Raw genomic sequence first — 25,697 nt, 5'->3', positions numbered from 1 at the left:
ATAGTAAAACAAAACACATTAATCAATACTTGAAGAGCACTTAGACAGCACATACCTCCGCCAAGGAGTCAATTTTAAATTCATTTATTATAAAAACGCAAGATCATATCAATATAGTAAGTTTGTACTTGTCAGAAAACCTCCTGCAGCTCTTGTGGGTGAAGAACTCAGAGACATACTCTTGACATAAGAGCAAGAGTCCCAACTGGTGGGTCATGTGTGACCCGATGCTTTGAGTGGGTCACAAGTATTTTTATAGGTAAAAAAAAAAAGGTAATTTTGTTCGGTTAAAACGTGAATAAACTCTTACTTTCACTTTCAGTCATGAAACTTTAAACACGCTTGAATTATTTCTGTGTGTTTTGTTTTTTTTTTGTGATGGGTAATTAGCCTTTGGCAGGGGCATGTGCTTTCTTAGTGCTTTTAAGAAGTAAGTCATTTTTATTTGTATAGCGCTTTTCAAGACCAGGGTCACAAAGCACTTAAACGATCAAAACAATATTCAATAAAATGTATACTTTAAAGGTCAAGATAAAACTAATAACACAGAAAAATCAAGGAAAAGCCTGAACAAATAAAAACGTCTTATGATGTTTCTTGAAGGAGTCAGTAGATCATCAAACACAGAGAGAGAAGAAGATCGTTCCAAAGCTTAGGAGCAACAGCCTGGAAGGATTTCTCTCCTCTGGTCCTGAACCGTGTTCAGGAACCATCAGTAGATTCTGATCCACAGACCTCAGAGCCCGAGCTGGGGTGTAAGGCTGGATCAGATCACTGATGGAAGGTCTGACCATGAATAGATCTGAAAGATAGAACCAGAATTTTAAAGTTGATCCTGAAAGAAACTGGCAGCCAGTGAAGAGTTTTAAGGATCTGGGAAATGTGAGTTCTTCTACTAGAGCAGGTCAGAATTCTTGCTGCAGAGTTGTGTATCAACTGCAGGCGAAACAGATCCTTCTTGTTAGTGTGGCGTGTTTTGGTGAAATACATATGTTGAATGTAAGATTGTACTCGTCAGAAAACCTCCTGCAGCAATTCTCGGTGAAGAACTTGAGTATGTGAGTCTCAACTGGTGGGTCGTGACCCAAAAATTGACCTTGCGAATATCCTTTTAGTGGGTCAAAAGTATTTTTATAGGTAAAAAAAAAGGTAATTTTGTTCGGTTAAAACATGAATAAACTCTTACTTTCACTTTCAGTCATGAAACTTTAAACACACTTGAATTATTTCTGTTTGTTTTGTTGTTTTTTGTGATGGGAAATTAGCCTTTGGCAGGGGCATGTGCTTTCTTAGTGCTTTTACATTTTTATTTAAGGTTATTTACTGTTGCTTTTAATTGACATTGAACTTGATATATACAGTATATATGTATTTTGTATACATTTTGTATACACATTTGTTTGTATTATGTAGACCAGGCAATATCTATCGATCTTAAAAGACATTTTCTGATGCAGTTTGAGTCTCTCCCGGTTGACTTAGCTTGAAACACCATCACCATTCTGTGACCATGGTTCTCGATCTGAAAAGTATTAGCCTAAGGATTTTGCCTAATACGGTGGTGTCTTGACCCTTTAAGTCTATATTTTATTGTATTGTTTTGATTGTTTAAGCGCTTTGTGACCCTGGTCTGGAAAAGCGCTTTACACATATAAATTACTTACTTACTAATAAACCATTGGTTAGGGATTTAAACCCATTACCTCCTACAGTCAATGTCGCTACAAAGTAACGTAACGTAAACAATTGTAATTAATTTTGTCATTAAAAATATATATATATAATGCAAGACAGATTTGATTTGCATAAAATATCCTCAATATTTTAAAAAATAAGCATTTTAAACTTTTAAATAAACAAAGATACAGTAAGCACCTGTATAAAGATCTAAACTATTTCATTTGCCTTGATTTTCTGAGACTCTTGTGTTTGTCTCTGTGTTTTAAGTATTTCTTTGATTGTTTTTTTGTTTTTTTTTAAGCGCTTTGTGACCCTGGTCTTGAAAAGCGCTCCATAAATACTACATACCTACTAACTTACTTACTAATCTAGCAAGAAAATGATTACATTTTGACTTCATTTAAGCGAAGCCATGTCGGTTTTAGAATAGAATAGCATATATATTATAGATGTATTTGTGGGATTATGTGGAAGGTCTTTATGGTTTATAAGAATGACTTAAAGTCATCTAAGTAAGTAAGTAAGTAAATAATTTTTATTTGTATAGCGATTTTCTAGACCAGGGTCACAAAGCGCTTAAACAATCAAAACAATATTACACAAACATAATCTTCTATTCACAACACTTTTTTTTAAACAATTTTGATGATTTTTAGATTCACAAATTGACGCAGATTCGAATCAAATTTCGATTAAGATTTTGCAGCGACATAATCCATGTTAGAAACATCTTAAGACATTTCTATTTGTTCAGGCTTTTCCTTGATTTTCTGGAACTCCTGTTGTGTTATCAGTTTTATCTTGACCTTTAAAATATATACTTTATTGAATATTGTTTTGATTATTTAAGCGCTTTGTGACCCTGGTCTGGAAAAGCGCTATACAAATAAAAATGACTTTCTTACTTACTTACATGTGAATCGCTCCGCTCCGCTCCGCCGATCCACGCCGCGTTTCCCCTCGCGCCCGGGCTCCGGGAGCCCCGGAGGTGGGCTAAGCTGGTGGAGCCGCTTCTCTCTCATGCCACGCGGGGCCACAAGGGCTGCGAGAGTCGCTGCTACATTATCACCGAGAACCGAGGATGGAGGAGAGGCGGAGGCGGGAGGAGAAAAGTTTAAACCTGACAGAGAAAACTTTCATCATGAAGCCTCACTGAAGAATCTACAGCAGCTTTTTTCTCTTTTTTTTCCCTCTCGCACTGATCCTGCTTTTTTTTTTTTTATTCTTTCTTTCTCTCTTTTTATTCTAACACTTGATTCCTGCGTGCGCGACACTGTGCGCGTGTGTGTGGCACTGAGATGTGACCATGGCAGCTCAAGTGGCATCCGCTCCGAGCAGAACTAACAACAAAAACAAGAAAGCCGAGCTCATTTCGGGGAAGTCCGGAGGAGCAGCAGCGGGGGGCCCGCATCAGAGGACCGGACCCATGCCCGGAGCCGGCGATGGGACCGCGAACAACGTGGACCACCACCATCCTCATCATCATCCTCATCATCACCGCAGAGGCAGCAGCGACGACACCAAGGATGGGAATAACCACTCGTCCGCCGCCTCGGCGTCGACCCACGGTTCCGCCGCCGCCGCCGCCGCCGCCGTCGAACCGGGTCTGATCCCGAACCACAAGCTCAAGTGCGCGGATCCGGCGCAGCAGTTCGCGCCGCATCAGCAGATCCAAAGTCACAACAACGCGCAGGGGCCCCGCGGGGACCCGCAGCACCACGGCGGGAAGGAGAACCTGCTGCTGGGGGGCGCCGGGGAGTCGCAGACGCAGACGCAGCCCCCCGCCAAGGGCGAGGAGGAGCAGCAGCAGCTCACCTGTAAGCCCGCCGAGAGGATGATGGGAAACAGGTACGAGAACTCCGAGTTCAACAACAACAACAACTACTACCCGACCCGGGCGTGTTACGAGCAGCAAAGCATGTCGGTCCCCCCGCACCCCTCCTCGGCTCACAACAACATGGACCACTCGCAGGAAGCGGGGTACCACCACAACAGCCAGTACCCCCAGTACCAGGCGTACAGGGCCGGCTACAGCGGCGGCGGGGCCTATGGGATGATGCCCCCCGCCGGAGGCAGGCAGCCTGGCAACATGATGATGGGCAGCAATCATTCGTCCGCCGGCAAGGGGGGCGGCTCTGGGGGATTTCAACGGTTTCCAGAGCAGCAGCAGCAGCAGCAGCATCCGTCGGGGGCCACGCCGACCCTCAACCAGCTGCTGACGTCCCCCAGCCCCATGATGAGGGGCTACGGAGGCGGCTACCATGACTACGGCGGGGCCGGCGCCGCCGCTGCCGCCGCCCAGCCCGTAGGAATGGGCCTGGCGAAGGACATGGGTCATCAGTACGGAACGACCCACGGCTGGGGGGCCGGGCCGCAGCGGAGTCACCCGGGGGGGAGTCCGGGGAACGGAGGGCTGGGCAGGAGTCAAGTAAGTCCGAGATCCACTGCTGGTGTTAAAAAGTTTTAAACTTTGGAAAAACAAAAAAAAAAAAGGTTTTTTTAAGTTAAGGTGGGGGGGCTTCAGGTGGAGTTGCTGGAAAGCTCTTTATACACATGCATTACCTTAGTTTTTGAGGACAGATAACACTAATCCGACTATATTGATATGATCTTATTATTTACACTGTTCCCTGAACACAACAGAAACTGATATCTCCCTAAATATTGTCAACGATATTTTACCGTAATATCTATAAAAGAACCACATTTTTCAGTATTTACATTTTAAGGTATTTGTTCAAACACCCCCAAAAAAAACACACCTGTGTGTGTGTGTTGTGTTCAAGTCATTGCAGGAGGATTCAAATAAATCTTAATTCACCTTTTTAAACGTCACCATCGCCCTCTTTTGTTTATTGTCTGCACAACTTAAATAATAGAAGTTGTCTGAAAGCTCCTCGCCTCACACCCCGCCATGGAGTCTGACTTTTGATTGGCCGTCGTCGGCGCTGCTGCGTCGGCAACCACTCCGGGGGAGAGACGGGAAGGGAAAATAAAAAATCGGACCTGGCCGGTGGTGATGCATTCAGGGCTCCTAATGGGAATACTCCTGACTTGGCAGCTCCCCTCTGAACCAAAGTAGTGCGAAGGGTTAGTCGACTGATTATTATTTTTTACACCAACTTGCCAAAAAAACCGCTTCGGTGCGAAAGCAAAGGGATGACAAAAGGCGAGGGAGACGATGGGATGGTTAAAAATAAAAGTGAGGTTCTGTCAGGGAAAATGTTGGGAATGATGTGAATAATTAGCTTCGCTTTCGCTACAGTCAACAAATGGTTAAGGACCTCTGAGGTCAGACGAGTTTGAAAAGCTGCTTTTATTCCCCGGCTTCGTTTCGACAACACTTCAGACTATTATTCGAGCTAATCTTTTATTTTCAAAAAACACATTTCAGGCTGTTTTTTAAAATACACCAGAACCATCCTTCTGCTAACAGTTTTGCTAGTATGTTAAAAACAACAAATAAATACAAATTTACATTCATCATATACACAAAACATTTTTTAACCTCTATTTTAACATAAAATAATTATTAAAAATAACTTAAATTGAACCTAATTTCAGAAAAAAAGGTTAAGAGAATGGCTGACAAAAAAGGGTTAGCATGGCATGTTTTTAGCATCCAAGCTAACATCAATGCAACTAAACTAAATCCAACCGTACTAGTTACCAGGGTCTTTATTTGTTTTGAACGCATTCAAACTGGATTAATTTAATTTGATCTGTTTTTAAAATGTCTATTAAAGTCTAAGTCAAGTCAAAGTTTAATACTTTTGATTAAGGATAGAAGCTATCATGCTAGATGCTAGTATTAGATTTTCATTCCATATAAAAGCAATATTCTCTAAATGAGAAATAAATTCGACACGATTAGGTATAATTAAGTATCAGTGACATGAAAACTAAAAAATATACATAAATATAAGTTATTTTTTATTATAACAAATATATTGTTAACAAGATAAATCACTCAAACATGGTGTGTTTGATGAAACGTGCAAAAACCATGTGATGGTAATATACATATTTAATTGTAAAACCCCATGATGCAATGCTAGTCAATTTTAAACGTTATTTTAATCATCATTAATATCATCTCAGATCTTTATCATAAAGATAAATTCATGAAATGGAGGATAAATATCCGCACTAGCTTCTACTAACAGACAATAAATAAAGAAGTTGTTACACTCTACTGACAGCTGCTCTTGAACAGAGTGTTTTTTAAAGTGCCCGGATATTAAGTGTACCACAAAAAAAAAAAAGACGACTTCCATCCCAAAGGTGCTACAACGATGTGCACGATGTGCTGAATTATGCGCACCACTGGCTGGCACATCTGGACAACTGGGGGGCAAGGTAGTTCCTACATGGCGAACAAAAAGCACTTCATTAGCCTACATTGTTTCAATCAAAGGTAGTTTGTGTTGTGATGTAGACTTTATATTTATCAGGCTCTCGCAGCGTAGATGTTCATTCTCTTTATTTTCCATAATGAGGTGTGCATCTTTTTTTTTTTAGTATTTTTTTATTTTTTTAACTCCACCAACATTCCAGCAGCAATATATTCACGCAACAAAAGCCCCTCCATGTTTAATTCATATTTGGAGCGGCAGCACTTTTCTCCGGCGCGCTGACAGGCAGCGTGCGAAAGCCCGAGCAATGTAGAGCATAATGCCGCCTCCAAATTGGCGCCGTGATATGACTGCTTCACTTCAGCGTTTTTTTTTTTTTTTTCCGGTGGAAGCATGCCTGTGTCACCTGTTGGCACAGTTTCCCCCCCTTCTTTCAAATTCAATTTCCCTCCCCACCGCCTTCTCCTCAGGAGCAAGCTGTGAGGGAAACGAGTGCACCTCATTTATACCTTCCTTCCCTTTACCCCGGCTCTCGCCATTCAGCTCCACACATCAGGCACGACGCCGAATGTTCTATATATACTGTATTGAGAGGTGTGTGTCACCGAAAAAAAACAACCCCACAGCGTCCCAGATTTTTCTTAAACGACTCTGGCCTATTTGATAGGAAAATGGAACAATATACGCTGCTCAATTCCCGACCTTGTTTCTCAATCTTCTCGTCTTTTTTTCTTATCTGAGATTTTCTTTTTATTCACCGGAAAATATCCCGAAATGCTGCCAGTGAACTCGGTGTTTTCAGTCTGAAGCTGTGGTCAGTGAACTCACCTGTGTCTGAAGTAGAAAGCAATTTTTTTTTACAAGAGCTAATATTTGACCAAAACACATCTAAGCATATATTTTTAAATGGTTAATAATCTTAACTTTCTATTTTCCCAATCGCTAAATGTTCTGTATTTGCTGTAATTTAACAATTATGTTCATAATATATATGGAATTAAGTATAAAAACAGGTTTGTTGTCGAGCTAAAAACGTTTTTAAAACTATTTTCTATGGCCTAGCGTTAGCAATTAGCATGGCTACTACGGCTTTGCTAGCTCTGGATTTCCTAGAGAGGTCAATGAAAAGTTTGTGGTAACTTCTTTACACAGCATCGTTTTGAACAATTACATGTTATTTTTTAATTTATCGTCCATTTAATGTTCATGCTTTTGAGTTGAGAACTAAAACGATGCTGTGTCTAAAAAATACAGCAAAGATATTCTTAAGATTAAATGTCTTTTCCAATTTGAATTCTTTAATTAGTTTCTGTTTTAAGTGATAAACAGTTTAATTTGGTGTGTTTGATAAGCACTTTAACTTATATTTTAACATATTTCTTCCCTATGTTATTACTATCCAGTATTATTACTATCTATATTACTATTATTATTTAAATATATTAGAATCGTATATAGTTTTTTATTGCTCCTGAGTATATATACATTTTTAGTTTACCAAAAGACCGCATTTGTGTTTTTTGTCTAAAATACGAATCTCAAATTATCTTCAAAACATAGGGGCATAAGCTAATGCTAAATGTGCTAAACTCATGCAGTGCTAAGATCATGCTAAATGCTATGCATTGCTAAGCTCATGCTAAATGCAAGCTACGTTTTTTAAACCTTTATTGAATCACATTTTTCTGACTTTGTAATTTACTCACAGCGTCTCATAAGTTACTTTTTGTTTCAACGTTATCGTCATTACGATTGAACCGTTTCCAGCTTCAACACATCGTAGCCAACTTAGCGTTAGCTCTGTTGTCTTTGAGCCGCTGACAAACACAACAGAAGGATTCATGCAATAGTTAATGAGAGATTGGTTTTTATGTGTAATCTGGTGTGTATTATTAGACGCTCTCTGTTGCCGGCTAATAAACACCCAAGTCAAACACACATGGAACAATACGAGTAATTGGTAGCTAATGAGAGACTTGTGCGTTATAAATATTGTTTGGATAATTGTTCGAGAAGCGAAGTGGAGATCTGACCTATAAAGAGAAACCCGAACGTGGTTTCCCACTAATTGATCGCTCTGATGTTTCTTTTTTTTTTTTTCGACTGTAGTGTTTTTCAGAGGGAATCAAAGCCCGGCTACTTCTGCGCTTCAAAGACGAGACGTGATCCCTTTTCTTGGTTCTGTGTTTACCTTGAAATGATCCGCGGCCGCTCTCCAGTGCATACTGTTTACATTTCTCTCTTATGAATTATTAGTGTGATACGAACAAAGACTTTATAATGGGAGCGATGCATCAATGTCACATTGCATTATGCGGCTATCTCGGGCGAGCTTTTTTTTTTTTTTTCGCGCCGTGATGATGGTTCCCTGACTGCCGGGGGTTTTAATTTATGGTCGGCGGAACCGACGCCGGGCGAGGCCCAGAGAGGTCCTAACAGGTGCTTACCTCCCTACGTTTTCGGGAAACTTGTTTTTGTATTTGACTTTTGAGGCGAGCTAAAGCTACGTTGTCAGCACTTGGGACGTCCTTTTTTTTCTCCATCCTTTCCGCTCTCCTGTCAGTTGTTTGTTTACGCAGGTTTTTTGTTTACATCAGCTTCCGACCAGGCCCCGGCGCTGATTAGCGACGGCGGAGCGAAAAAAATTCTAATTTGTCCTGTAAAGTCTGATAAGAACCTGCCTCAGCGTTTTTTATCTTTTGTTGGATGAAACGGCCTCCGTAGGTAATTGGCAGGGCCGAGGTTATCCGACGTCTGCACGCACTTCATACTAAACGCCAATTAATTCAATTTAAAAAAAATGGTAAATGAGTTATGATTAACTAGTTTGTATTTTTGCCCACAATGCACTCGTCGAACTCCCCCCAGGGGTCGTAGACATCTGTTGTTGTCCGTCTAAGGTTTTAAAATTGCTGATGATGAAATCTGTTTTGGTTGCATCCTATCTTCCGTATGATGGAATTGATTGGACCAAGGGTGGGCAATTCCGTGTCCTCAAGGGCCTCAGTTGGTGCAGGTATTTGTTCCGACCCTTTCAGCAACATCCGACTGTCAATAAACAGATTGGAAATTCTAAGACACCTGATTGGTCAAAAGGGTGTCCTCCTGATTGGTTGGGCAACCATTGCGGCCCTTGAGGACCGGAATTGCCCAACCCCTGGCTTAGACACTGGTGGGGAATTTGGACTTCCGAGAAAGATTCTACGTGAGCTAGAAGGACCAAGAGACTTTCTACCGGGGGCGGTACAGGTTAATGTTTCAACCGATCAATCTACCCACTATGGCATTTTTGCGGAACAAATAAACCACCCGTGTTCTAGCGTGTCCCTAGTCCGTGCCCGGAACACCCCACTAGTGAGACATCCCGTTTTGTATGTTCACCCGATTAACCATTGTTCAGTCCATTAAACTGTAGTTTCCCTTCTCCTTATAACCCATATGCCAGTTGCCTCCTAGTTGATACTGAGGACAGTTGTCACCCTAAAAGCCCATTTATTCTACACTTTCCAATGACTCTTACCCTTTTCTGAAGGTTTGTCAACCTTCTCAACGTACTTCTTTCCTTAGTAACCCTCTTAAAGGGGTAAAAATAAAGGTTTTTTTTATGGTGTGGCAGAGGTCTTGCCGAGCTATGTGCACTGACCTAATTCCAGATACAGTAAACACCTACTGGCCCGTAGCGATGGACGGTATGTACGACGACGAAAAAACGGCGACTGAATGGACTGATAAGGGAAGAATCGAGTGGTAAACGGTTTGTCAAAAAGGCTTCTGTTCTACGCCCAGACTATCTGAATAATAGCGTGTTAAGTCAGTGATTCCTTCCTTATCTGAGTCCGGTGTGTTGCAATACTGGGAGTTTCTCCGGGTGAGTCAAAAAAGGGGAAGTCGGCCTGAATCTGAACTGTAAAAAAAAAAAAAAAACGGCTTCCTTCTCTGTGATCACAAGATCGTTCACGAGGGCCCCTAAACTAGCTTCAACCACCGTGACCTTCGCTTATGCAAATTAGCCACGTGGAGCGAACCGACTCCCCCCTTCCTTCCTTCCTTCCTTCCTCACCCTCTCCGTCGGAGGAAGGGAGAGGCGGCTGAGCCCCCCTCTGTGGATTTATTTTCTGTGTGTGTTTGTAAAAAAAAAAGGAACGTTGTCACTTCAGAGTATCCTATAAAGCAGATGGCCTTCTTTACAGATGGCTTTAAATTTCCCAGCTGTCTCTTCATTCCTCTTTTGTTCTGTCAGTGTTTTCCATGTCTTTTATCTACCTCCGTCGCGAAAGGCTCTCGGTAGCCGGCGAGGCTCTCAAGGGAGCGGCAGTCAATTCAGAGGTATTTAGACAGGCAGCACATCCTATCGAATATTTATACACCGTGCACACAGATCTGAGGGCTATTGTACTTCCTGCCTCTCCTCGTCCGGCGCCTTTTCTACTTCGATTGTCCAGAAAAATGGAAGAATTTAGGTCAAGGTTTACTCTGAATTGGTGAAAATGAATTATTAGATTTGTTGGAAAGCGGGTATTTGGAGCGGCTGTAACACATACAGATAAATAAAATAACTATTACTTACAACAAAGATGAGCAAATATTTATTTTATACCACTTCTCTTTTTCTTTTGGATTTATCAACTGTTTTTTTTTAACAAAAGACAATTTTCTGACAATGTTTGGCTGACTTTTGATCCACTTGACAAGCCATGAATTTATATAAATGTCAGGAAACGCTGTAGAAAGTAACCAAGGCAACATTTAAGAGTTGAAATAGGAAGAGTTTTTTTTCCCACAGAAAGTGAAAGCGTTGATATTTGCTTACAATGCCAGTCAATGAGATTTCTTTGCTGGAAATATGCTTCTATTTCTGACTTTTCCGAGCAAAGTGGAACTTTTGGGCAGGAAGTGAGACGAATTGGATTCGGTTAAACTATTTCTGAAACAAGCAATATGTCAAATCTGACACAAACTCCACAGCAAAAGACTATATCTATCCAGTTGAAACATGACACCGTATTTTTCAGAAAAAGCGAGTAAGAGTAAGACGACCGCATCGAACTTGAATTTATACATATATAATTACTGTTTATACTCTTATTTAACTGTGTCAAATATTCACTAAAATAATGTGTTAAGTGTAACTTGTACGTAATTAATGTTGGAGTTTTACTCCCAATAAATACAGCACTTTATCCCCAAAAATATGTGGTTATACTTTCGTCGTTTACTTCCCTCCTTTGTCTGCAATAAAAGTGTTTAGAATCTTCAGAGCTGTATCTCAGGAAATGCTGACTCAGCAAAGAAAATCGACAAAAAAATAACTAAGGAGTGTTAGAAAATATTGATTTGGCGATTTGTCGCAATATTTTTTTCAGTGTGCTGTACTATACTGGAATATTCGACAGAACTGTATTTCTTGGGGGTTTCTTTTGGCTTTTAAATAATATCTTATTATGTTTTACCGTAGTTTCTTCATGGTTTACAGATTAATTAAGTGTTTGAATAAAATATATATATTTTTTAATTATTATTTACAATAAACATTTCTATATTAATGCCGTTTTAAAATTGTTTTCGGTTGGAATTAATCGTCCAGCCACTAGACTTCAGCAGTCATTACATACACCCGGTCGATGACTGAGGACGAGGGGATACAGTCGACTCCAGCTGCTTTTAAACCTGATGTTTGAACATTTATTTAGTTGTTTTTTTAATTAGTTATTACTTCCCCAAGAGTCATGTGGTCTGTAAATTCTGCAATGACTGAGGACGAGAGGATACAGTCGACTCCAGCAGCTTTAAAATCTGATGTTTGAACATTTATTTAGTTTAAAAAAAAAAAATGAAATTAGTTATTACTTCGCCAAGAGTCATGTGGTCTGTAAATTCTGCAATGACTGAGGACGAGGGGATACAGTCAACTCCAGCAGCTTTAAAGTCTTGTTTTTTTGAACATTTATTTTGGTTTCAAAACAAATGAAAGCAGTTAAGTCAAGAGTCATGCGGTCTGTAAATTCTGCAACACCAGAGTCAAATACTCGACAATACTACAAAAATATCCTTGTTACTACAGTATCACAATATGTCACCATAATCTTTACGATACAAAACCCTCGTTTCAGCGTCTTTGACTACGGGCGAGGTATGACAAAAGATGACAAAACACGTTTTAAATATAAGACCATGTTTGGCATCACAACAAATATTCTATTGGGTGAGAAAAACGATGGAAGGACAAAAAAAAAAACAACTAAAAACAGTGGAGTTGTTATTTGACAGCACAAACACACAGAAACGAGCCTTTGTGAGATTCCGAGTCAAACGTGATTAAGAGAAACTGTGTGGCGTCTGTTTTCTTTTCTATTTTCGTCGCTCTCTGCTTCTCCCGCGAAACAAAACAGCACCTAGTGCCGACTTTTTTTTTTCTTTTCTTTTTTTTTTTTTCTTCTAACCGAGGTCCCACCGTGTCGACTCTGATTAGGATCAGCTCAACCCAAACACTCACACGCGTGTCTCGAGAGCAAAGTCTGGAAACTGAAGTGTCGAGATGCTTTGAGTGACAGATGAGTGTGATGGTTTTATCTCAGCTCTGGTGGGTAGACGAGCGAGCGAGAGAGAGAGAGAGAGAGAGAGAGAGAGAGAGAGAGCGGCGGTGGCGGCAGTAAAGTCATGGTTTGCACGAAGACGAGAGCGAACCCCCCCCCCCCCCCTCCTAGATTTATATTCAAGTTAAACTACGGGAATAACGGACAGATTTCTCCGAAGACAACGTTGGTGATGAAGTGTCCGTGTTCGATGGGGTGTTAAATATGCTAATCATGGCGCCCGACGGCAGGTGCTTTTAGATTTTATTCCGTGGCTACTTCCCCGCTATCAGACGTTATTATGTTGTCAAGTGGTGTTTACATCCAGCGCCGGTGATGAATGACGCCGATGGCGGCCCCGTGTAGTTCATTCATCTGCTCGTCGTCGGAGCGCCTCCGTCAACAAATAATCATTCCTGGACACGCAGGGGGCGCCGAGGTTTCACTTTTACAGTGTCTTTTTAAGACACAGTGGAGCGTATGTTTGGATCGTCTTTAGTCGGCTTCTCACGGGTGACCTACTTCCCTCACCTTATCTCCCAGGCGGTGTTTCGCCTGCGTCACGGGGTGGATTCTCTATCGGTGACCCTTATCCGAAATGTAGGGGTTTGGCTCAGCTCTTTTTCAACCATGATGATAATAATAAGTAAATTCAAGTGTGTCTTAAACAAATCTTGGACTTTATTGTATCATCAGTATGTGTCTGTTTGTATAAAACTTCATTGAAATATTTTACTTTAGAAAATGGGCTTAAGCCCCGCCCACTTTTTCTGGAGATGACATCTTGTTTATCATAACCACACCCACTCTGCTGTGATTGATCAAGCGTCAGGTCTTCACCTCCAAGGGACTTGTTGTATAAACAAAGCGGGGCGTGATTACAGCTGGCCGGAGGAGGAGCTAAGTACTATGTATCCGCTCTCGTAACCTCTCGTTCGTCGACATTACAGACTGCGGAGTAATAACTTTATAAGTTGGATTTTTACATAAGTTGCCCTTTAATGGAGTTGGATTTTAACTTAAACTGAAACTAGTTAGACCTACTTACCAAGTCAGATTTAGACGTAAACTCAGAAGTAGTAATAGACCAGGTTAGCAAATAAATAAGACACATCCCATAGATTAGCTCAAAGGTCTGAAAACAAATGCGGGGCCATGAGGTAAAAATATAAATAACCTACTAACAAGTTCAACCTAAAATTGAGAACTAGTCAGCATCACTTCACTTGATTGACATTTAAAAAAAAAAAAAGATTTATTTCTATCATTTAAAAGAAAATGTTGTTTACATTCTTTGGTGAAATGGTAATGTTTATAACAGACCGTGGGTCCATAAAGTATCCTGGTCTGTCATTATAACATGTCAGATTTAGGAAGTCCAATATAGACTTTTGGAAATCCAAACTGGGAACTCGGTAACTTACAAATAACACGATACCGTATGTATAAACAACCAGCTCTGATATAAACTCATGTAAACTGATATGGATTCGAAAAACGAGGACCACGATAAACAATCAAGTGTAGACAAACACCTGCTGTTGGAGTCGACTGTATCCTCTCGTCCTTAGTAACATCCGGGATCTTGCTGGATTTTAATTGTTCCTTTATATGAGAAGGACGTAAAGACCGATGCCATCTAGTGGCTGGAAGTGTAATTACAACACAAAAACGAAAAAAATACATATTATTGAAATATAAACCATAAAAACTATGATACAAATTAAAAAAAAAAAATCAAGCTAATCAAAATGTATGTATATATATATATATATATATATATATATATACTGTATACATTTTGATTAGCTTGATTTTTTTTCAAAATGTATATATATATATTAAATATATATACATTTTGATTAGCTTGATTTTTTTTTAAAATTTTGATCATAGTTTTTATGGTTTATATTTCAATAATATGTATTTTTTAGTTTTTGTGTTGTATATATATATATATATATATATATATATATGCTTGATGGATCTACTGACTCCTTTAAGAAACATCTTAAGAAGTTTGTATTTGTTCAGGCTTTTTCTTGATTTTCTGGAACTCCTGTTATCAGTTTTATCTTGACCTTTAAAGTATATACTTTATTGAGTATTGTTTTTAATTGTTCAAGGGCTTTGTGACCCTGGTCTGGAATAGCGCTATGCAAATAAAAATTACTTACTTACTTACTTATATATTATGTACGTCTGACAAAAGACAACCAGAAAGATAACCAGAAATAAAATATATACTTGGAGTGAAATAAATATCAAGCAAGGAAGTCCACGCATACAAATTCTTCAGGCTACTGGTGTATTTACTTTATCAGTAAGTTCAATAATGACAGAGTCTACTAAGAAGTCTGATGCAGACATGATGACTATCTCGATTTTGTTTTAGTAAATTAAATTTGTGTGTTTTAATATGTTCGGGGGGGGGGGGGGCGCAGTGTTCAGCCGAGCAGATGGAGAGATTACACCAAGAGAACACAATGAAATCCTTCTCTGGAAACTTCTATTTTCTAACTCAATCAAGTCGGAGACACTGAGGCACAAGACTTTGGGAGAATAGTTTCAAACAAACTCTTAACCAAATTGAATACTTGAGAAAAGAAACTTTTTGTTTTTTTAAGCGTGTGTGGGCGGTTACTCTTGTTAATTCACTGTTCCACATCGATCCCACGGGGGCTTCGGCATCGACGATTAATTGCAACTCGCACCAGGATCTTCTTATTGAACCGACATCCATAGTTACCGTCGGACGAACATGCAAAGGTTACTGTAATGTCAGGCTCCTGCCAGAGGGCTCCGTGGAATACCACGTTTACATAATCCATACACGTCTGTCATGGCCGACGTACACGCGTGGAGACTTGTGTGCGATTCTGCTTTTTTACTTTATTTTATTTTATTTTATTTTATTTTATTTTATTTTATTTTAATTTAATTTAATTTAATTTAATTTAATTTAATTTTATTTTATTTTATTTTAATTTAATTTTATTTTATTTTATTTTATTTTATTTTATTTTAATTTAATTTAATTTAATTTAATTTAATTTAATTTTACTTTACTTTACTTTACTTTACTTTACTTTACTTTACTTTACTTTACTTTACTTTACTTTACTTTACTTTACTTTACTTTACTTTTTTTTAATTTTACTTTATTTTATTCTGTTAATAGTGCTAATTTTCTAATACTGTAAATAATTTGTATATTTTTAAGATCGTTTTATTTTAATTTAATTTTATTATCTCTTTTACTATTTCTTTTTTTTTTTTTTCCATGCACTTTATCTTCATTGTCCTGCTGCTGCTGTTGTAAAAGTGTGTTTCCCCTCTAAGGATGAATAAACGTATTCTATTCTATTCTATTTTTACTGGAAAAGTAAAAACTGGATTAAATAATGTGTCGGGTCAAGACCCTGATTGGTTTTTTGAAGTACGCCGTCCACATAAACACATTAAAGATGATGTTGTACGCATGAAAAGCGCTATATAAATAAATATTACTTACTTACTTACATGCCAGGCGTGTATTTGCTGCTTTACTACTTGAAACATAGAAGAAGACGGGACTATGACATCATCATTTTCACCAAAAAAAGTGTCGCTTTAAAAATGTTATTATTGTAATTAAACAATTGTTTATTTTAAATGTTTATTTGCAAACAGGGCCTGATCTTGTGAAAATCCAATATAGACTTAACAGGTCAAACAAACATAAATAAGTCAACGTTTGTTTAAAGACAATATCACTAATGAATTGATGCAATATTACCGCGTTAATGATACTAATGTGACCTTGGCTCCACTAGATAAGCTTCCTTGATTTTTCTGGAACTCCTGTGTTGTTCTCGGTATTATCTTGACCTTTAAAGTATATACTTTATTGAATATTGTTCTGATTGTTTAAGCGCTTTGTGACCCTGGTCTGGAAAAGCGCTATATAAATACAAATTACTTACTTACTTACAACAAAATGGGTTCGTAGTAGTGATGGTTTAATGAAGCTTCATGAAGCGGCGTCATTATTTTCAGCGTCCACTAGATGGCGACTATTTTGAGTTGTTTTTAACAGCTGTTCTAATGAACAATCACATCATATTTGAACTGATGGCGCCCCCTACTGACCTCTAAACAACATGACACTGTTTCATGAAGCTTCATCAGACCATCAGTAGTTGGTAGTATTTTCTACATACTTGTATTTGATCCAGAAGTGTCGAAAAACTCTGGTTTACATTTCTACGTCTGGCTGCTGAAAACCTTCAAAATATGCCTAAATCCCACGATCACGGCAAAAAAAAGTGTTGCACATTTCGTAATTTCGCGGATTTGGATTTTAAGGGGTGTCAATTTTTAGGGCGTTTAGATTGAGGGTTGAGGGGTTAAGGGGGTCAATGGGATTGGCCCCTTGTTGTATCTGGAATTCCAAAAAATTACTCTTAGCTGCTAATTATAATGGCAAAGTATCCGAGGTTGTTGTGTCAAGCGTTGATTTAAAAAGTGGCTTCGACATCATTAAAAAGTTGTGACATTGTCTAAAGATGCTTAACTGCTTAATTTTTAAAAAGTTAAAGTTTCTCGTGGACCATCTTGACGCAGTACCTGACCTGGTCGCCAAGTCGTAGATTCATATTTTAAGTCATCATGAAAAAACGAGTTTTAACAGCCCTTCCAATAGAGCTACCGTGTGGTCGAATCTCAATAGCTATATATTTTAATTCGTTGCGTGTGATTGGACGTTGAGTTCACCTCATGCGTTTGTTTCTTCTCGTCCGGACTATTGCAACAGTTTGTTTTCGCGTCCTAACAAGAAGGATCTGTCTCGCCTGCAGTTGATACAGAACTCTGTAGTGAGAATTCTGACCTGCTCAAGTAGGAGAACTCACATTGTCACATTTTCACATGTTCCTTGATTCTCCTTCGAGACTCCTGTGTTTGTCTCGATGGTATCTTGGCCTTTTCAGCATATATTTATTGAGTATTGTTTTAACTGTATAAGCGCTTTGTGACCCTGGGCTAGAAAAGCGCTCTATAAATGTTACTAACTTACGTACTTACTTACTCACTCACTCACTCACTCACTCACTCACTCACTCACTCACTCACTTACTTACTTACTTACTTACTTACTTACTCACTTACTTACTCACTTACTAACTCACTCACTTACTTACTTACTCACTTACTTACTTACTCACTTACTTACTCACTCACTTACTTACTCACTTACTTACTCACTCACTTACTTACTCACTTACTTACTCACTCACTTACTTACTCACTTACTTACATACTAACTCACTCACTTACTTACTCACTCACTTACTCACTCACTTACTTACTCACTCACTTACTCACTCACTTACTTACATACTAACTCACTCACTTACTTACTCACTCACTTACTCACTCACTTACTTACTCACTCACTTACTCACTCACTTACTTACATACTTACATACTTACATACTTACATACTTACATACTCACTCACTCACTCACTCACTTACTTACGTACTTATTTACTTACGTACGTACTTATTTGCTTACATACGTACTTATTTACTTACGTACGTACTTATTTACTTACGTACGTACTTATTTACTTACTTACTTACGTACTTAATTACATACTTAATTACGTACTTACGTACTTATTCACTTACGTACTTACGTACTTATTCACTTACGTACTTACGTACTTATTTACTTACTTACTTACGTACTTATTCACTTACTTACGTACTTACTTACTTACTTACGTACTTACTTACGTACTTATTTACTTACTTACTTACGTACTTACTTACGTACTTACGTACTTACGTACTTATTCACTTACTTACTTACCTACTTACTTACCTACTTACTTATACATTTACGAGCCTCTCAATGGTGGATAGTAAATGTACTTTCCTGTCTTGCACCTCTTCATAGTTTGTTTTCTTTTCCCAGTATTTCAATTAGGGATCCATCCAGGATCGGGGAACTTCTTGCGGTTTGACATGGCAGACTTCGGACATATTTCAACTTCCTACACATTCCACAAACAGCAGAGTCGCGTCCGAGCGTCGACTCACTTTCTCCGTCTCAGGTTTTTTTCTTTTTTGTTGTTTTTTTTTCCTCCCCGAGAGTAAACAGCCTCTCCAACTCTCCGTCGCTGCTCTTCTCTCCAATTATTTCCAAGTCTGGCTCTTTTTTTTTTTGGACGCTGCTGGTGGGTGACCTTGTGCTGGCGACTCCAGCGCCTACTCATTAAGCAGTGGAGATGAATGGGTCCATTATGGAAGGGGGGAGAAACGAGTCGGGCCAATTAGTGGTAATTAACAGTGGGGAGGGTTCGGCCCGAGCCGGAGGGCAGCGCGACCCGGGGCGAGGGAGGGTCAGAGGGAGGGTCGGAGGTTCCGGGGTTTGAGGTAAAGATTGTCAGTTTGAATGTGTGCTGATAATGATGATGATGATGATGATGAGGTCCGAGTACTGCTTGTGTATTTCATATTTTTTTTTAACAAACTTTGACAATATTCTAGAGCCATTATCAGACAACAAAATTAGTGTTGTGTTATCAGTTTTATCTTGACCTTTAAAGTATATACTTTATTGAATATTGTTTTGATTGTTTAAGCACTTTGTGACCCTGGTCTGGAAAAGCGCAATATAAATAAAAATGACTTACTTACTTACTTATAATCAATATCAATAATCAATAAAGTCAATCCATAACAACATCTTGTTTTACATTAGAGATCGCTCTAAATAAAAATGTTTAATTTAAAAATGAAAATGCATTAAGTTTTTTTTTTTCGGCAGAGAAAGATTGAGTTAAGTACATTTTAAATACAATGATAAAGACGAAATACATTTTGGAAAATATATATATATATATATATTTTTTTGGAATAGAATAAAATGGTTCAATTATTAAATTGAATGATCATAGATTCCTGAATAAATAAATGGGTAAAATTGTGATTGTAAAATACTTTTAAAAATGTATATTAGTTTAGGAAATACTTTAAGATAACTAGAAGAGAAGATAAGATTGTAACAATGTAAAATAGTTATTAACTTTAAAATGTGTATATGTATATATATATATTTGTGTTTATTTATTAGTATATTTTCTCTGAATAATATTGGTTCTGTGGTTAAAAAAACGTTTTTTGCTTAAAGTGAAATAGAAAATAAATAATACAATTAATAAAATATATCTTAAGCAATTACTCGGATGATGGATTTGTAAATGACAGATTTGTAAATGATAGATTTGTAAATGATAGATTTGTAAATGATAGGTTTGTAAATGATAGATTTGTAAATGATAGATTTGTAAATGATAGATTTGTAAATGATAGATTTGTAAATGACAGATTTGTAAATGATAGATTTGTAAATGATAGATTTGTAAATGACAGATTTGTAAATGATAGATTTGTAAATGATAGGTTTGTAAATGATAGATTTGTAAATGATAGATTTGTAAATGATAGATTTGTAAATGATAGATTTGTAAATGATAGATTTGTAAATGATAGATTTGTAAATGATAGATTTGTAAATGATAGATTTGTAAATGATAGGTTTGTAAATGATAGATTTGTAAATGATAGATTTGTAAATGATAGATTTGTAAATGATAGATTTGTAAATGATAGGTTTGTAAATGATAGATTTGTAAATGATAGATTTGTAAATGATAGGTTTGTAAATGATAGATTTGTAAATGATAGATTTGTAAATGATAGGTTTGTAAATGACAGATTTGTAAATGATAGATTTGTAAATGATAGGTTTGTAAATGATAGATTTGTAAATGATAGGTTTGTAAATGATAGATTTGTAAATGATAGGTTTGTAAATGATAGATTTGTAAATGATAGGTTTGTAAATGATAGATTTGTAAATGATAGGTTTGTAAATGATAGATTTGTAAATGATAGATTTGTAAATGATAGATTTGTAAATGATAGATTTGTAAATGATAGGTTTGTAAATGATAGATTTGTAAATGATAGATTTGTAAATGATAGATTTGTAAATGATAGGTTTGTAAATGATAGGTTTGTAAATGATAGATTTGTAAATGATAGATTTGTAAATGATAGATTTGTAAATGATAGATTTGTAAATGATAGATTTGTAAATGATAGATTTGTAAATTATAGGTTTGTAAATGATAGGTTTGTAAATGATAGATTTGTAAATGACAGATTTGTAAATGATAGGTTTGTAAATGATAGATTTGTAAATGATAGATTTGTAAATGATAGGTTTGTAAATGATAGATTTGTAAATGATAGATTTGTAAATGATAGATTTGTAAATGATAGGTTTGTAAATGATAGGTTTGTAAATGATAGATTTGTAAATGATAGATTTGTAAATTATAGGTTTGTAAATTATAGATTTGTAAATGATAGGTTTGTAAATGATAGATTTGTAAATGATAGATTTGTAAATGATAGGTTTGTAAATGATAGATTTGTAAATGATAGATTTGTAAATGACAGATTTGTAAATGACAGATTTGTAAATGATAAATTTGTAAATGATAGATTTGTAAATGATAGGTTTGTAAATGATAGATTTGTAAATGATAGGTTTGTAAATGACAGATTTGTAAATGATAGATTTGTAAATGATAGATTTGTAAATGATAGGTTTGTAAATGATAGATTTGTAAATGATAGATTTGTAAATGATAGATTTGTAAATGATAGGTTTGTAAATGATAGGTTTGTAAATGATAGATTTGTAAATGATAGATTTGTAAATTATAGGTTTGTAAATGATAGATTTGTAAATGATAGGTTTGTAAATGATAGATTTGTAAATGATAGATTTGTAAATGATAGGTTTGTAAATGATAGATTTGTAAATGATAGATTTGTAAATGACAGATTTGTAAATGACAGATTTGTAAATGATAAATTTGTAAATGATAGATTTGTAAATGATAGGTTTGTAAATGATAGATTTGTAAATGATAGGTTTGTAAATGATAGATTTGTAAATGATAGATTTGTAAATGATAGATTTGTAAATGATAGATTTGTAAATGATAGATTTGTAAATTATAGATTTGTAAATGATAGATTTGTAAATGATAGGTTTGTAAATGATAGATTTGTAAATGATAGGTTTGTAAATGATAGATTTGTAAATGATAGATTTGTAAATGATAGATTTGTAAATGATAGGTTTGTAAATGATAGGTTTGTAAATGATAGATTTGTAAATGATAGATTTGTAAATTATAGGTTTGTAAATGATAGATTTGTAAATGATAGGTTTGTAAATGATAGGTTTGTAAATGATAGGTTTGTAAATGATAGATTTGTAAATGATAGATTTGTAAATTATAGGTTTGTAAATGATAGATTTGTAAATGATAGGTTTGTAAATGATAGATTTGTAAATGATAGATTTGTAAATGATAGGTTTGTAAATGATAGATTTGTAAATGATAGATTTGTAAATGACAGATTTGTAAATGACAGATTTGTAAATGATAAATTTGTAAATGATAGATTTGTAAATGATAGGTTTGTAAATGATAGATTTGTAAATGATAGGTTTGTAAATGATAGATTTGTAAATGATATGTTTGTAAATGATAGATTTGTAAATGATAGATTTGTAAATGATAGGTTTGTAAATGATAGATTTGTAAATGATAGATTTGTAAATGATAGATTTGTAAATTATAGGTTTGTAAATGATAGGTTTGTAAATGATAGATTTGTAAATGACAGATTTGTAAATGATAGGTTTGTAAATGATAGATTTGTAAATGATAGATTTGTAAATGATAGGTTTGTAAATGATAGATTTGTAAATGATAGATTTGTAAATGATAGATTTGTAAATGATAGGTTTGTAAATGATAGGTTTGTAAATGATAGATTTGTAAATGATAGATTTGTAAATTACAGGTTTGTAAATGATAGATTTGTAAATGATAGGTTTGTAAATGATAGATTTGTAAATGATAGATTTGTAAATGATAGGTTTGTAAATGATAGATTTGTAAATGATAGATTTGTAAATGACAGATTTGTAAATGACAGATTTGTAAATGATAAATTTGTAAATGATAGATTTGTAAATGATAGGTTTGTAAATGATAGATTTGTAAATGATAGATTTGTAAATTACAGGTTTGTAAATGATAGATTTGTAAATGATAGGTTTGTAAATGATAGATTTGTAAATGATAGATTTGTAAATGATAGATTTGTAAATGACAGATTTGTAAATGATAGATTTGTAAATGATAGGTTTGTAAATGATAGATTTGTAAATGATAGGTTTGTAAATGATAGATTTGTAAATGATAGATTTGTAAATGATAGATTTGTAAATGATAGATTTGTAAATGATAGATTTGTAAATTACAGGTTTGTAAATGATAGATTTGTAAATGATAGGTTTGTAAATGATAGATTTGTAAATGATAGATTTGTAAATGATAGGTTTGTAAATGATAGATTTGTAAATGATAGATTTGTAAATGACAGATTTGTAAATGACAGATTTGTAAATGATAAATTTGTAAATGATAGATTTGTAAATGATAGGTTTGTAAATGATAGATTTGTAAATGATAGATTTGTAAATTACAGGTTTGTAAATGATAGATTTGTAAATGATAGGTTTGTAAATGATAGATTTGTAAATGATAGATTTGTAAATGATAGATTTGTAAATGACAGATTTGTAAATGATAGATTTGTAAATGATAGGTTTGTAAATGATAGATTTGTAAATGATAGGTTTGTAAATGATAGATTTGTAAATGATAGGTTTGTAAATGATAGATTTGTAAATGATAGATTTGTAAATGATAGATTTGTAAATGATAGATTTGTAAATGATAGATTTGTAAATTATAGATTTGTAAATGATAGATTTGTAAATGATAGGTTTGTAAATGATAGATTTGTAAATGATAGGTTTGTAAATGATAGATTTGTAAATGATAGATTTGTAAATGATAGGTTTGTAAATGATAGGTTTGTAAATGATAGATTTGTAAATGATAGGTTTGTAAATGATAGATTTGTAAATGATAGGTTTGTAAATGATAGATTTGTAAATGATAGGTTTGTAAATGATAGATTTGTAAATGATAGATTTGTAAATGATAGATTTGTAAATGATAGGTTTGTAAATGATAGGTTTGTAAATGATAGATTTGTAAATGATAGATTTGTAAATGATAGATTTGTAAATGATAGATTTGTAAATGATAGGTTTGTAAATGATAGGTTTGTAAATGATAGGTTTGTAAATGATAGATTTGTAAATGATAGATTTGTAAATGATAGATTTGTAAATGATAGGTTTGTAAATGATAGGTTTGTAAATGATAGATTTGTAAATGATAGATTTGTAAATGACAGATTTGTAAATGATAGATTTGTAAATGATAGGTTTGTAAATGATAGATTTGTAAATGATAGATTTGTAAATGATAGGTTTGTAAATGATAGATTTGTAAATGATAGGTTTGTAAATGATAGGTTTGTAAATGATAGATTTGTAAATGATAGATTTGTAAATGACAGATTTGTAAATGACAGATTTGTAAATGATAAATTTGTAAATGATAGATTTGTAAATGATAGGTTTGTAAATGATAGATTTGTAAATGATAGGTTTGTAAATGATAGATTTGTAAATGATATGTTTGTAAATGATAGATTTGTAAATGATAGATTTGTAAATGATAGGTTTGTAAATGATAGATTTGTAAATGATAGATTTGTAAATGATAGATTTGTAAATTATAGGTTTGTAAATGATAGGTTTGTAAATGATAGATTTGTAAATGACAGATTTGTAAATGATAGGTTTGTAAATGATAGATTTGTAAATGATAGATTTGTAAATGATAGGTTTGTAAATGATAGATTTGTAAATGATAGATTTGTAAATGATAGATTTGTAAATGATAGGTTTGTAAATGATAGGTTTGTAAATGATAGATTTGTAAATGATAGATTTGTAAATTACAGGTTTGTAAATGATAGATTTGTAAATGATAGGTTTGTAAATGATAGATTTGTAAATGATAGATTTGTAAATGATAGGTTTGTAAATGATAGATTTGTAAATGATAGATTTGTAAATGACAGATTTGTAAATGACAGATTTGTAAATGATAAATTTGTAAATGATAGATTTGTAAATGATAGGTTTGTAAATGATAGATTTGTAAATGATAGATTTGTAAATTACAGGTTTGTAAATGATAGATTTGTAAATGATAGGTTTGTAAATGATAGATTTGTAAATGATAGATTTGTAAATGATAGGTTTGTAAATGATAGATTTGTAAATGATAGATTTGTAAATGACAGATTTGTAAATGACAGATTTGTAAATGATAAATTTGTAAATGATAGATTTGTAAATGATAGGTTTGTAAATGATAGATTTGTAAATGATAGGTTTGTAAATGATAGATTTGTAAATGATAGATTTGTAAATGATAGATTTGTAAATGATAGATTTGTAAATGATAGATTTGTAAATTATAGATTTGTAAATGATAGATTTGTAAATGATAGGTTTGTAAATGATAGATTTGTAAATGATAGGTTTGTAAATGATAGATTTGTAAATGATAGATTTGTAAATGATAGGTTTGTAAATGATAGGTTTGTAAATGATAGATTTGTAAATGATAGGTTTGTAAATGATAGATTTGTAAATGATAGGTTTGTAAATGATAGATTTGTAAATGATAGGTTTGTAAATGATAGATTTGTAAATGATAGATTTGTAAATGATAGATTTGTAAATGATAGGTTTGTAAATGATAGGTTTGTAAATGATAGATTTGTAAATGATAGATTTGTAAATGATAGATTTGTAAATGATAGATTTGTAAATGATAGGTTTGTAAATGATAGGTTTGTAAATGATAGGTTTGTAAATGATAGATTTGTAAATGATAGATTTGTAAATGATAGATTTGTAAATGATAGGTTTGTAAATGATAGGTTTGTAAATGATAGATTTGTAAATGATAGATTTGTAAATGACAGATTTGTAAATGATAGATTTGTAAATGATA

The 25,697-nt window shown here is 34.8% G+C and overlaps 1 protein-coding gene across 3 annotated transcripts in view; it reads left to right on the top strand.

Moving 5' to 3' along the window:
- Window positions 1-2,744: 2,744 nt before the first annotated feature.
- arid1b (AT-rich interaction domain 1B) overlaps window positions 2,745-25,697 on the top strand; it is a 269,267-nt gene continuing 246,314 nt past the window's right edge. For all 3 annotated transcript variants that reach the window (XM_087780581.1, XM_087780582.1, XM_087780580.1), the window contains exon 1: window positions 2,745-4,108. In XM_087780581.1, the coding sequence (XP_087636707.1) occupies window positions 2,987-4,108 (1,122 nt within the window). In that variant the 5' untranslated portion in view covers window positions 2,745-2,986. The remainder of the gene's footprint in view (window positions 4,109-25,697) is intronic.

This window comes from Callionymus lyra, chromosome 18 (assembly GCF_982586985.1).
Source record: "Callionymus lyra chromosome 18, fCalLyr1.hap1.1, whole genome shotgun sequence".
Lineage (NCBI taxonomy): Eukaryota > Metazoa > Chordata > Actinopteri > Syngnathiformes > Callionymidae > Callionymus > Callionymus lyra.
The sequence above is the reverse complement of the archived record's forward strand: the minus strand, read 5'-3'. Positions and strand labels throughout refer to the sequence as shown.